The sequence below is a fragment of the Alnus glutinosa genome, chromosome 14 (assembly GCF_958979055.1).
Source record: "Alnus glutinosa chromosome 14, dhAlnGlut1.1, whole genome shotgun sequence".
Taxonomy (NCBI): Eukaryota; Viridiplantae; Streptophyta; class Magnoliopsida; order Fagales; family Betulaceae; genus Alnus; species Alnus glutinosa.
The window spans coordinates 5,752,286-5,767,213 of NC_084899.1; the positions used below are offsets into that span (position 1 = coordinate 5,752,286).

The 14,928-nt window shown below is 34.7% G+C and overlaps 1 protein-coding gene across 1 annotated transcript; it reads right to left on the reverse strand.

The window, feature by feature from the left end:
• Nucleotides 1–3,570: 3,570 nt before the first annotated feature.
• LOC133856463 (sodium/pyruvate cotransporter BASS2, chloroplastic) lies at nt 3,571–10,059 on the reverse strand. Its single transcript, XM_062291496.1, has 13 exons — nt 9,626–10,059; nt 9,254–9,368; nt 8,752–8,863; nt 8,557–8,598; nt 8,359–8,472; nt 8,215–8,277; nt 7,939–8,066; nt 6,841–6,922; nt 5,850–5,901; nt 5,617–5,714; nt 5,333–5,491; nt 3,989–4,078; nt 3,571–3,874 (listed from the first exon to the last, which is right to left on the reverse strand). The coding sequence occupies exons 1-13, from the start codon at nt 9,732–9,734 to the stop codon at nt 3,797–3,799; spliced, it is 1,242 nt and encodes a 413-aa protein (XP_062147480.1). The 5' UTR covers nt 9,735–10,059; the 3' UTR covers nt 3,571–3,796.
• Nucleotides 10,060–14,928: the final 4,869 nt, after the last annotated feature.

A 14,928-nucleotide genomic window follows, 5' to 3' on the forward strand; every position in this document is an offset into this window, starting at 1 on the left:
GATGAAGTAAGGAACTGTATATGTAGGTGACAGAATGAGTTGGAGTTCGAGGTGGATCACATATATGATGCACGTAGAATACTTAAGTTGGATGAACATACATGCACATGTGGGAGATGACAGATCAACGGTATCCCTTGTGCACATGCTTGTGCTGCCATTTACATGCACAAACATAAGCCTGAGCAATATTTAGACGGTTATTACATGATGACGAAGTATATGCAGGCATACGACCCACAAATACATGCTATGCCAGGTCCTAAAGAGTGGTCATCTGCTGATGGTTGTGCTGTAGTCATTCCCCTAATTGTTAGAGTTCAACCTGGACATCCCAAAAAAGCGAAGAGGAGGGCACCAGATGAGCCCACAAACCCATACAAGATAAGTCGTAGTGGGTATGTGGTCACGTGTGAGAACTGTAGGGGTCAAGGTCACAATTACAAGGGTTGCAATCTACCTCTAAACCCTAATAGAAAGAGATGGAACCCAAAGAGGAGGAAGACTACTAAAACTTCTTCAAATGTAAGTATAATACCCCCACTTTCTTCTATTACCAAATTTAGTGTTAACAAAGTTCTTACTCATTTCTATGTTGTAGGTACCCCAAAATGAAGATGCATCATCTCAGCCATGTGGGTCATCTCAACCTCAATTCGATGCGTCATCTTAAACTATGCAAACCCGTAATAAAAGGAGGAGGAGCTGAAAAAGGAGGAGTTGAACAATATGTTGTGTTATTTTGTTGGTTTGTTGGACAATATATGTAGTTGGTTTATTCTACCTAAACATGTTGGTACGATGGTATGCTAGATGACATGTATTTTGTTAATGGTCTAACAACTAATTTTGTTGGTTTGCTGGGCAAGATATGTATTTTGTTAATGATCTAAAGACCTGCTTTACTAAAATGAATGTTGGTATATTGGATAAACTGCCAGATGTATTCAGATTTGAGACAATATTTTGGTATTATGTTGAAAGTTTTTTACAGATTTGAGACAATATTTCGGAAGTGAATATTGTATTGTATTTAAATAAGCAGGTTGTTTGTATTACCTATTGCAAATGCAAATGCATTTCAGGAGAATTATGTTCATCCCAAATAATTGTGACCTTGATATTTATTGAACCAAAATATACAATAAAGATTCTGTCCACCAACCCAAAATACCGCCACATTCCCACTAAAGCAATAAATACAACTGACAAATACAACAACATAATTGAATTAAGGTATTATACAATGTTCACAATTCACCAAAATGAGAGTGGTTGATTCACTCCATCAAACATACAAAATGCTAAAGCCGATGCAAATCCTAACAAACACATTATCATTGCATACATTGTCAATGCATGTCATTGCATAGCCTTACTCCCTATCCCCATCAACCATAAACCCACCAAAACAATAAATACAACCGACAAAGACACCAGCAAGAAGAGTAAGCTACTTCTTCCATGCTCTAAGTTGTACAACCCCTTCCTTCAAGTTCACCAATTTACAATGCAATTGAGGAAGTAATTTATTTTTACGGGGATATGTCTCTTTGTCAAACCAATGAAAAAACCGACATTGCCCTGCTTTCTAAAAGGGATTTTTTTTTTTCTTTTTTTACAAAAACGGGTTATACATACAATCACAAAGCTTTTACTCTTTGGGGAATATTATCAAACAGTTGGGTTACGGTTAGTTCACCTTTGATGAGTCGTATATGGCATACCCAAAGAAACGCCTCCTAGGATTTGTTGTCATCCACGAAGTCCTCATTGGAGATCGAAGGCTGAATTTGCACGTGGATGCATCAACACCCACATCATCTCTCATAGACGACATCGAAGAACCCTAAACAGTCAGATCGAGGGACTTTCAACAATAAACCCTAACTGCAACTACCCATTAACATAGCAGACATCTTAATCATTAACTTAATTCATTTTGAATGGTTAATTTCTAGTCTGAAGACTAACTTATGCTTTTCTCTTGTCTTGTTTTATTTTTTTTTTATTCAACCCTGAAGCACAATTAGCAATTTAGCAGTATGGAGAGAGAGAGAAGTCAACCACCCAAAGAATAAGAGATTTATATAAATGATAAAAAAAAAAAAAAAGATTTTCAAAAAATTAATTGAAGAAGGTTTTATTGATTTAGTTACAAAAATAAATTTTGCCAAAAATATTTTTTGGAAATAATAAGTAAACTGAAATAATAGCTATTTGTGTATTTTAATAAAAAAAGAATTATTTTCATAAATTTACTTGTTACAACATTTATTATGAAAAATTTTAGAATCCATTATTAAATCACATGGTTGTTGGAAAGTTTTTAAGGGATAAATGTAAAATCAGTTATTATGATTGGTTTAAATTACAAATCACTTCCTGCGGTATAAAAAATAATTCAGTGATCCTCGAGTTAGGCCAAAATAACAATTTGATCCATACAGTCAAATTCTGTCAAAACACTTGACAAATTCTGTTAGAATCCATTATTAAATCACATGGTTGTTGGAAAGTTTTTAAGGGATAAATGTAAAATCAGTTATTATGATTGGTTTAAATTACAAATCGCTTCCTGCGGTATAAAAAATAATTCAGTGATCCTCGAGTTAGGCCAAAATAACAATTTGATCCATACAGTCAAATTCTGTCAAAACACTTGACAAATTCTGTTAGTTTGTCACGTTACTCTTAATAAATCATATAAAGCTTAAAAAATTACTTTTAATTTTTTTTTGAAGTTTTATATATTTAATTTATTTTTATCAAATATATATTTACATATTTTTTTTATTGACATTGATATGGCACACTAACAGAACTGGTCAAGTGTTTTGACAAAATTTGATTGTAGAGACTAAATTGTTATTTTGACCTTCCCTAAGGACATTTGAATTATTTTTTATAACGCATGAAGTGATTTGTAATTTAGGTCAATAACAAGGACCGATTTTGCATTTATCTCAAATTTTTATACCTCACTAATTACCTCTTTTTATTTTTCAATTTAACTCTCAGTTATGTTGTTTATTTCTCCATTATATTGATATTTAACTCTAATTGTAAAAAGTAATGATTCTTACACAATTCATACACAACTTTTGTACAATTCTTACCTTTTTTATTTTTATTTTATTTTTATGATCAACTATTAAATTTGTTTTCCTATATGTGGACCCTAAATATTCAATGGTTGATGTTAAAAAAAAAAATTGTTAAAATTGTGTAAGAGTTATACAAGAAACATTATTCAATCGTAAATTACAAGCATCCATGTCTATACAAGGGTACTTTATAATCCTTGAAATAGGTTTGTAATGTAAGTCCTATATATTTAATAATTGATTTAAAAAATAGATACAAAAGAGGTATAGGAGATATAAAAAGATAATTTCTCGAAAATATATGGGCTGGCTGATATTAAGAGATGATTCCTTAACCTCCAAGCTCTATTTTTGACCCAATGGAAAATCATAATGAGACCGGAAAGGCATTATCCTTCGCTTTTCTAAGAAATTGGCATTCTCCCTTGTAACCCTTTCCCGTCATCAAATAAAAAAGAAAAAGAAAAATAAAATAAAATGGCATTAATCCGACCTAAAACGAATGAACATTTCTAATATTTTTCACAGTGAAACATCGAAGTTCAGTTTTAATGCTTATGACCATAAACAACTACATGAAACCAAAACTTTCACATCCCCTCGAATTATCAAATGATGTCTTCAAATGGATGCCGAGCAGGAAACCTAGATTAAGAACTTCAAACTATCAAAATTTACCCCAAGGCTTCTCATTCCTTGAAGTCATCCTTGTCATCAACAGGAACTGGTTTGTTCCTCCAAAAGACTGCAAGGGCACTCCCACCAAGCTGTAAAGGAGAGAGGGTGTGAATCAATAAGATTCCCAAGAATAATCCAATACAAGGGTTTGCAGAAAATAAAAACAGCAAGTTTGAGCAAGTGCAAGCAAGAAAGACTATTACCGCCATGCAAACAACGCTAACAGCAGAAGGGACAGCAACAAGGGGATTTGTAAAATGCTTCTGGGCAAGCAAAAACCCAAGAGCAGAGCTCTGAAGACAAAACGAAAGATTAAATAACATTACCAAGCTACAAATAAGTTTATCTAATAATACAACATTTGAGTCATAAACTGGTGATATGATTTGTTGTGGCATTGTGGAAATAATATTCATTCAACTCAATTAGGTATAACACTTTCACTTGCTAAACCATTATCTTTAGGTGCAATAAGAATGTACTACTGCAAATTCAAGGTAAACCCATGTTCAGTGATTAATTGAAGATTTGAGCCAATGCTAATGCCACTGCCACCACCACCCCCTCCTCGTCCTCCTACTCCCTTTCTCTGTCTGTCTCTCTCCACACACACACACACACACACATCTGGCAACAGGAAATGTAACGACCCAAGAAAAAGCGCTAGTCACATCTGTGCTATCATCCCAAAAGGACTAGTTAATTTGGAACTTTCCTAGAATCCATTATAAAGCTCAGTTTCACCAAGTAACTAGGCAATGTGGGATTTAACACTCATGAGTATCTTTATAAACCATTCACTTTATGTGAGCTATTCATCTCTTCTCAATAATGAGATCGGGGTGTTACAAATTTTCCCCTTTAAACCCCTGACGTCCTCATCAGGGCTATGTCATGCGGTGCTCCAGTACCACATGACCTGGCGTTACTAGATGGCTCTGATGCCATTTGTAACGACCCAGGAAAAAGCGTCGGCCACATCTGCGTTATCACCCCAAAAGAGCTAATCAATTTTGAGCTTTCTTAAAATCCATTATAAAGCCCAATTTCATTTAGTAACTAGGCAATGTGAGACTTAGCACCCATGAGTATCTTTATAAACCACTCACTTTATGTGAGTTATTCATTTCTTTTCAATAATGAGATCGGGGTGTTACAGGAAACCCATAAAAGGATAGGAAAACAGTAACTCATCCATGCAAACAACAATAGGATTGACAGATTTTAAGATCAAATTTGAACTAATTCTTGATGACTTGGCCATATACAGCATTATGGTGCACCGTTGCACATAAAATGAGACTCTTGGGCTTTTCGACTGTCCTCTCTTATTTTCATTGGTAAGAGATTATTCAAGGTTGAGAAATTTACTACTTTATTTTTAATGACTAATTGACCAATTTAACCTGCATCAGGCACACAAAGAACCTTGTTCAGCATATCCATATCTCTGGGTTAACAGCATTTTGGTGGCAGTGCCAGACCAGATCCCCAGCCCACCAAAAATATAAGGAATATTTGCATAAAGATAATCAGAAGATGTTTACCTGCATCCCACATTCTATAGAAATAGTACGAGATGTGGATTCACCAAATGATAGTTTTGAAACCCAATAACCAATAGCAAATGCAGCAGCATGTAAGAAAGCCACTGGTAGTATTAATTGTGCTCCTTGAGCTTTTAAGACATCTGAAACTTGGCCAATCTTAAAAACATGAAAAAGCAAAGTAAGTCACCCCCCATAAGAAGCAACTATCAACATAGTACTGAAATGGAATGCTAAAGCTGTAAAAATAACATATAATTAACAGAATATTTTTCGGGACTCACTGGGCTTGCACAGAGAAGGGTGGTGAGAATAACTCCAATCAAAGGTGTCACAGTCACTATTTTCGAAGTGAATTTGGGGAAGAATTCATTTGCCAACACTGCCACAGAAAACAGAACTAAATCATATATGTCCAGATGCCTTAACCCCTGAGATAAGCCTCAATTAGTAGTAGAAAAATTGCAAATTTCTATGCAACTGACTACAATATAAATTCTAAACACCTTTTAGTTACCTCCGACAACTGTTGGCACTAAAACGACTTGAAAGGTGCTAATTGCCAGACCCTGCAAAGATGGCAGGACCAGCAAAATCCAAGTAAAATTTCTGTATGTGGGTTATACCAAATTTTTTTTACACTAATAAGTATAGACTAGATATCTATAAATGATTTCCACCCCATATATTTTTCAAGTTCAGCTGAATAGGATGATGGTGAACCTTGTTATATTTGTTTATAAAACAAATTTGTATTCACTTATGGTTTGAGATGAGTTTGGTTTGTCAACTCGTGATTTTAAAAGATGACATTTTACCACCTCATCTTTACTCCAATAATGTATGTTATATTTTGTCGCTGACCGTACATCACTATGCCATCAACAAAAATGAACAATAAAGGTGGATAAAGTGACATTTGTTTATAAACCATTGGTTGGTAAAGTGTTAATTTCTAAGCTACAAGTGGGCAAAGTGCCAAATTTTCCCAAAGCATCTGATTTGCACCTGTATATTTTGATAGCAAGGTTTGATAAATGTATTGGCACCGACCTGAAGTCGGAAAGAAAAAATAATGCAACTTTCTAAACCATAGGCTGGCAAATTGAACTCACCTCATCATATTATAGGTGGGCAAAGTGTAGTTTCTCCTTAACCATATTTTAAAATCTTTTACCAAATGTGATTGATAGCCATTTAATCAGCCTAGAATATGAACTGGAAGACCCCTAACAGGACCATCAAACAACTATGTAACAGGACATTTTAAATAATTTGGTAGGTTCTCATTGCAAGGTGAACAAATATGTAATTGGGTTGTTAGAATTGGAAACCCCAAGGTGGTTCCGCACGAGCCTCGGACAGTGCTAGCAGCAGCTTGAAATCTGGCCAGATGTCCACATGACCAACAAAACAAAGGATATTGGTTTTTTTCAAGATCCAAACTTCTACACCACACAAATCCATGGATTATTTATTGGCGTAATTACCAATTACATCCAACTTACCACAGCATCAACTGGAACAAGCTGACCAGCCAGAAGCTTAGTGAGGAGTGGTGTCATAATAATAGCTCCAATGGTTGAACACCTACATAAGTACAGAATGATTATGAAGTTAAAAGTACTCACATATACTCTACAAATATAATATTAAAATGAACTAGAAGATATGCTTCCTGTTGTTATAATTAACCCATTCACCCATGTAACAGTTGTTACTACAGAAGTACATTTGAGGTTTTTACCATGTATATCCTTCACCAATATCTTAACCTTCGCGTTCAAAAGCATGCTCAATATGGTTTCTTTTTTCTCTGTTATGAATGTGCTTTGATAAAGTCATTATGCTAAGAACAAAAGTTTTTTAATACTGTGTTTTGGTTATATTACAACACAGAGATGCAACTTGTTTGATTTCCAAATGCAGTGTCTGACATCGATTAGAATGCGGTATCTAACTTTGATCTTCCATATAGATCCATACAATCAGGCCCTTGCTGGTATAGTATTTCATCTCTCTCTCTCTCACACACACACACACACCACACACTCACAGACATCTGCTTGCTCAAAAAATTATATTATAAGATTTATAACAAATTTAGACTTATAAGAAATTATTAAATTCGAAATTTTAGTTACAAAGTATTTAATAGATTACAAAATTATATCAAAAGATTTATAAACCTTTACCAAAGAATAACAAGAAATATTACACTTTTTTTCTGCTTTTTATACTCCTTGGGCTAATATATACACTTGGATCACTCCTATCAATGCTTGTCAAACGAAAAAAAAAATTCAGTAAACATGGTGTGGTACAGAGACCTTTATTATGTCAAAGTGAGCTTAAAAACTTACTTCTGGAGAAAAAAAAAAAGAAAAAAAGTTGTTTTAAAAACTAAATAAATCAAGAACCAGATTCAGGGCAAGTATCTTGAGTTTTCCCAGCTAAATGACACCAAGTAGTGTAGATATATATTTAAAGGTTCAGTGTTATGGTCAATTCAGTGAATGAGCACATCGTATGAAATGAAATTCAAGAGCAGCAAAAAATTGTCAGTCTGCTGAGGCCTATAAAGGCATTTGAACAGTTGAGCTTACGTCGTCATGAGAACAGAAAGTGCCACATTTCCCTTAGATATGTAAGTTGCAACATTTGATGCCTGACCTCCAGGGCAGCATGAGACCAAAATAAGACCAGTTGCAAGAGGTGCAGACAGTTTTAGAGTCTGAAATTCATAGAGACAAATTATCATAGCAATAAATTCCACCAAGGTTATTGTAATACAGATAACTACAATAGGAGTAAAAAAAAAAAAAAAAGAAGTCAACAAACAGCTAAATGACATCCAAATGCTAACAATTTTGATGAAGTACCATTGCAATGACGAATCCCAACATGGGTTTAATCAAGTATTGAGCAAGAAATCCTACACCCACCTGCAACAATAAAACTCAATAATATGATATTGGTAAAACAAAAAAGAGATCAAATTGACAAAGTGAAAAATTAATTCTTACTGTCCATGGATTCCGCAAACAACGTCTGAAATCATTAAAAGTTAATGTCAATCCCATTGAAAGCATGAGGAAACCTAGGCCAAGCGTAAAAAGGTCTGTCTCCAACCATGTTACCTGTAGGAAGACCCCAAATTCAACTAGTTAACCAACAATCAATTTGTCACCCACCAAAGCAGCAGAAGAAGGTTAAGATATTACAGCAGCCGGCTTGTAGATGCCAATAATGGTGCCCAATATGACCTGTTCATGTCAGTAGATTTAGATTTTGTAAGGAATCCTTAGGAAAGAAATCTTTGAAATGCAAATAGAATAGAAGAAGTATGACACTTAAAAACATTGAAAAACAAAAATGAGCCAGAACCACAAGTTGTGCCGCCAAAATGTAACACATACCCACACAGGAAAAAGAGTCGTCAAAGTCTCAATTACTCTCTCATACGGATTCATTCTGCTGGGGGTGCTACCAGGTACATTTGTTGCGGCCTTGCATAAAACTCGAGATTTCCTAAATATGGAGTTAACAAATTATTCATAATATTAAGGAAATACAGAGGGTTGTATGCACCAACAAGCCCATAGAGTATGAAAAGATGATCCTATGATTATATTCTCCAGGAAGACTTTGTGGTAAAATTTTCTTATTCGCTCTTTTGTTTTCATGAACAACTCAAAATACAAAACACTCAATACCATTTTTCCTTTACGTCAAAATACTTTTTCAACCTGGAAAAAAAACCCCCCTAAAACACATTAACAAACAGAGCTTCATCAATTCTCAAATCCATTATCTAGTGGTTCTTCCAATTTGGCGAGGTGTTCATACATGCTCGCTCTGTTTAAGCAAAACATCAGTTTAATTGAAGCCCGTAACAAACACACATGGTTTTAATGATACCTTGAAGTTTGAATGATTAAAGTAGGGGTTGTAAGAGCAAGTATTTGAGTCCATGGCTTGTTTCGGATTGCCAAACATCTTCCATTATTAGCTTCAGGAAATCCACCTCTTGCATCTAACATCTCAAATAATTAGGAAAAAAAATGAAAAAATAAAAAAATAAAAAAGGAAAGAATTCAAACTTTGCTACTCAGCGAGTAAATGCCACAACTAAGAATAACGAAAATGCTCAAAAGAAGTAATCCGCAGACTCCCCCAAAGCACCAAATTCCCAAACGAGAACTCAAAAGATAGGAAACCCATGTGCCATACAAGCAAATAAACAGTACACCATAAGCAAACAATGGTAAACAAGCAAAAAATAAAACATACCCAAATAGGTTTGAAGCCTCCTAGCAGGAAAGGAAGAGCTTGGTCTGTACAAAGCGTCATGTGTCCCTAACTTACAGTCCTTGAGAACAAATCTAGACATGGACGCCATTGAGGCAAGCAAATACCAGGCTGAATCAAAAGGAAGGGATCAAATGCGTCCGGGTTTTAATATGGGCAGCAATAGGTGAAGGTTTTCACAAGGGACATGGAGGTTTAATTGTGCCGAAACTGGCAACTGGATATAAGTGGAAGTCGTGGAAATCGATGCACGCGGTACCACACAAACTCACTAATCCAATCTTTGGGTCATCCAAATCCTCTGCAGACGAAACCAATTGTCGTTTGTGCTGACTTCCGGTTTCATCATGGGCCTAAATAAATGGAGCTCCCATATCTTTTGACATGTAGCTATCTCTGTCTAACAGAAAATGATAGCTTCGACTTGGTAGATATAAATTATATAATAAGCTTGAAGCTTGCCATGGTAAAGGAAATGAGCCTATGATTCACATCTAAATAGTTTCAAATTTGGACCGTTATTGATAAATAAAGTTACCCAAATATCTACCTATTAATGGTTTCTTTTTCTATAAGGTAATTATGGGATAAATTTGCAGTAGGATTTGAGATAATTATGAGGATACATAAAATATAATTTATTTAAGAGGGACGGAATACAGTAGTATTTAAAACATTTTGCTGATTCTACAGGTGACATTATTCAAGTTTTGACGAGAATTAATCCCCCTTGCACCCCTTTGTATGGAGAAGCAACCGCAGCTCTTCTTGCAGCTACACTGTGTTCATTTATGGGACTGTCCCATGTAACTTTTGAAGGTAATTCTTTGACAGTCAACCTTACTATCAATAATCCTACGATTATTCAAGACTGGCGTATTTCGTCAATCATATCGGATTTTATTTTAACCATTTCCCCACTATTAGCTGGTCTGCTAGTAATATCAACCGAAGTGCAAACTTCTGTTCTCACTATGTGGCTGATTGGGCCGTAACTAGATTTACTTCTAGCTGCATTCTCACCTCTAGTTCGTCCATCCCTCCCTATTTTGGAATGGATTTTTCTTTCTCTTTTAAAGTTCCTTGACTTCTTCTTGTATGCTTGACTACTGTTGTACTTATAAAAAAAAAAAAAAAAAACATTTTACTAAATTCATAGAAAGGTGTTGTGCAAATATACTAACATAAATTGAAGTCTAAATGAGATATATATATATATAAAGTTAATATAATAATATAATTCATTTTTATATTATATAAAAGATTTAAAAATTATTTTTCTCTCCTAAAATTAATTTAACAAATTTTAATGGAAAGATATAATAAATGGGTGAAATTGTAAAAAATTAAAAGTTCGTTACATTAAATTGAGAGCTTTTTTAACTTTGAAAAGTAATTATAAAAGTGACAAAAGTAAAGTTTCTTCTGACTTTTACAACCATACAACTCAAGATTGAGATACGTTATTTTCTTTAGGACATCTATAGCACACCTTGTGGCCATAAGGTGCACTCATTGTATGAGATAACCCTACTTGAACGATCATGAATGTAACCGTTGGTTGCTTACACAAGATAGGATTTTTTGGGTGATAGCTATAACGCCACAACTTTTTTTTGAACATAATAATTCTGAAACTGCATTGATCAAAAAACAGATACAAAAATTGACCCCAAAAAACTAAGGATCTAGGGAAAAACAAGCTTCCCTAATAACAATGCTGGAGATACTACTATGAACGTCCTCCAGCCAACACACATCATTCTTATTGCAAATAGCCTCTTTAGCTAAAGTATGGGCTGCCATATTCGCCTTTCTAGGAGCAAAAACAAAACGACAAGAGCGAAGCCCCAACATCTCCAAATGAATGCTTTCAATGAAATAGCCAATACTAGACAGAAAAGAGGGATCAGAATTAATATCTGCTACAACCTGCGCTTCATCCCCTTCACAAATGACATCAAAAAAACCAGCCTCCGAGCTAAAAGTTACCGCTCCCAATGCTGCGATTGTCTCAGCAACTTTAGCATCAGCTCTAATTTTTTGGCAAAAACTCCAAGCACCCAAAAATTGGCCCATACAATCCCTAGCAATGATGCCCACCCCAATATATCATTTATGTTTGTTAACAGCTGCATTCCAATTTATTTTGACAAAACCCAAAGGAGGGGGACACCAGACATCATGATGGAAATTTTGGTTCAAGTTAGAACCATTGGGGAGCTGTGTAATCTCCATCTGTAGGCATTCTTTGTACTCAGCAAGGGACTTAAGGGCACCATTAAAAACCTCATCTGGGTGTGCAAAATGCCCTTCAAATAGCATATTGTTCCTCCTGAGCCAAATAGCACGGGCAACAGAGACCAACAATTCCACCTTTTCCTTATCAAAATTATAGATACTACGTTTAAAGAGTTCCTGAAAAGAGTGGACTACCCAGCTACATTTTTGGAAAAGGAGATAAGTGACACCCCCACACGTCTTGGGCAGCAGGACAAGACCAAATTGTATGAATGGGAGTTTCTGTTTCGCACAAATAGCAGGGACAACTGGCATCCCCCAATACCTTTCTTCTCCACAAGATCTCCCTAGTAGGTAGCACCCCATGACAAGCCCTTCATGCGAAAATCTTCATCACATTTGGTACTGTCAAAGTCCATAAAGTCTTCCAAACGATCTGATCTCGCTTTGGTCTAGAGCTTTGAGCTGCCAAACATTCATGTATTTCCTTTCCCAAATGGTAGGCACTTCTCACAGTAAAAACGCAATTTGAAGTGCCAAATTAAGCGGTCCTGTGGTAACCTGGAACTAAGAGGGATGTTGGCAATAACTAGTGCTTCTTCATCTTTAAACACTCTCAGTAAGAGGGGTAGGAAGCTTTTAAATAAGCCATATAATAAAATTATCTCAAATTTTGCATGGTGTCGCTACTTTTTTTCTACTCATAAAATGAAAGATTATGAGTATAATTTTTCTTTTTCTTATCATTTCTTGAAACCATAAACTCACCTTCACAATCAACATAAAATGCCAGAACTTCTAACTTAACAACATTTTATAATGTAAAACTTAATATTATTATAAACTTTACACTACACTTGCCTCAATTCAAAAAGTGCCACATAAGGCATCTATGTTTAAAACTAGGAAAAATCCGAAAAAATGCATCATTAGTCAATATGGTTGGCTTAATATAATAATTGCTCCCAGTAGTATCAAAGTGAATTCAAAGGTTTTTGTGGTTGACCTAATTTACAAATTGTTCCGTAGAGTCAAATTTCAAAAAAAAAAAAAATTGAAAAATTCTATTAGGTGCCTCGATAGGGACCTCTAAAGTCACTTCAATTCCACTATAAGACATTTGTATATTGGGCCAATTATAGGAACTGATGGTGCATTTCTTCCTTTAAAACTAGGGCTAAATGCCCCTTGTGGTTTAATTTTTTTTATTTTTTGCCCTTTGTGGTTGATTTTGTATCGTAGTGAGTTTTGGAAAAAGATGGAGATGAAACCTCTGTTCAAAAACTAACAGTAGTCCATATGTATACTCTCAGGTGTTGATACGTGTCCTATACATTAAAAAGAATAAAAAACTGAAAAATAAAAAGCTTTAAAAGTAAATAAAAAATTAAAAACTTAAAATAATAAAACTTTAAAAAAAAAAATCGAAGTATTAAAAACTTAAGTAAAAAAATTTGAAGAAGAAGAAGAAGAGGGGTGGCTACCCCAAAGGCCAAACCCCCTTAATTTTTTTATTTTAATTTATTTTTTTGCTATTTGAGCCCTTGGGAGTGGCCGAACCACCCCCATGGGCCACGGGGGTGGTTCGGCCACCCCCATGCGTAAAACCCCCTTAAGTTATTTTATTTTATTGTAGATTAAGTGAAGTTTCTATTAATTATTACAACCATACAACTCAAGGTTGAGACACGTTCTTTAGGACATCTATTGCACACTTTGTGGCCATAAGGTGCACTCATTGTATGAGATAACTCTACTTGAAGGACTATGATTGTAGCCATGGGCGGCTTACACAAGATAGAATTTTTTGGGTGATACCTGTAACGCCGCAACTTTTAAATAAGTCATATAACAAAATTATCTCAAATTCCATGTGGCGTTACTACTTTTTTCTACTCACGTAATAAAAAATTATGAATATAAGTTTTCTTTTTCTATCCTTCTTAAAACCACAAACTCACATTCACAATCAACATAACATACCAAAACTTCTACTTAACAACATTTTATAATGTAAAACTTAATATTAATATAAACTAGGAAAATTCCGAAAATAAATAAATAAAAAATGCATCATTAGTCAATGTGGTTGGCTTAATATAGAAATTGCTCCCAGTAGTATCAAAGTAAATTTAGAGATTTCTGTAGTTGACCTAATTTATAAATCGCTCCCTTGAGTCAAATTTTCAAAAAAAAAAAAATGACAAATTATGTTAGGTGTTTCGTCAAGGCCAATAAGATGACGACACATAGCATTCTTAATAAAAATAAATAAATATATTAAAAATAGAAATATAAAAAACTAAACAATTCTTTTTTAAGAAAAAATTACAAAAGAAAAAGAAAAAGAAAAAGAAAAGGGTGGATGCCAGTTGGGGAGCCAACCCTTTGGGAGTGGCGCGCGGCCACCCCTATATCCCTCTGGAGATAGCTTGCAGGCCTCTCTCGGCCACTTGGGGGTGGCCACGAGCCATCTCTAGATCCCTTTGAGGGTAGCCACGAACCACCCCATTGGCTGCGGGTGGCCCCTAAATGGTGGCTTCTCAACTGGCAACCACCCATTCTTCTTCTTTTTTTTTTCTTTTTTTTTTTTTTCTTCAATATAATATATTTTTAAAAATGTCACATGTCGTCATTTTTATTGGCACTGATGTGACACCTAACGGATTCTGTCAAATTTTTTAACGGAGTTTGACTCTATGGAGCGATTTGTAAATTAGGCCAATCATAGGGACTTCTGAATTCACTTCGATACCACAGTGAGATATTTGTATATTGGGCCAATCATAAGAACTGATTGTGCATTTCTCCCTTTAAAACTAGGGTTAAATAAGGAATTGCCTCCTGTGATTTAACTTTTTTATTTTTTGCCAATTTTGTTTCATTTTGTATCGTAGATGGTATCTTGGTTTTGGAAAAAGATGGAGATGATACCTCCATTCAAAAACTAACAGTAGTCTATGTGTCTACTCTCAAGTGTTGACATGTGTCATATACATTAAAAAAAATAAAAAATTGAAAATAAAAAGTTTTAAAAATAAATA

Excerpts from the sequence above, each read along its gene's own strand:
- LOC133856463 (XM_062291496.1), bottom strand. The coding sequence starts at position 9,734 with ATGGCGTCCATGTCTAGATTTGTTCTCAAGGACTGTAAGTTAGGGACA. Across the intron at positions 8,278-8,358 it reads GTTTGCGGAATCCATGGACA|GTGGGTGTAGGATTTCTTGC; the intron begins GTAAGAATTAAT and ends TTATTGTTGCAG. Across the intron at positions 5,715-5,849 it reads AGTGCCAACAGTTGTCGGAG|TGTTGGCAAATGAATTCTTC; the intron begins GTAACTAAAAGG and ends TTTCTGTGGCAG.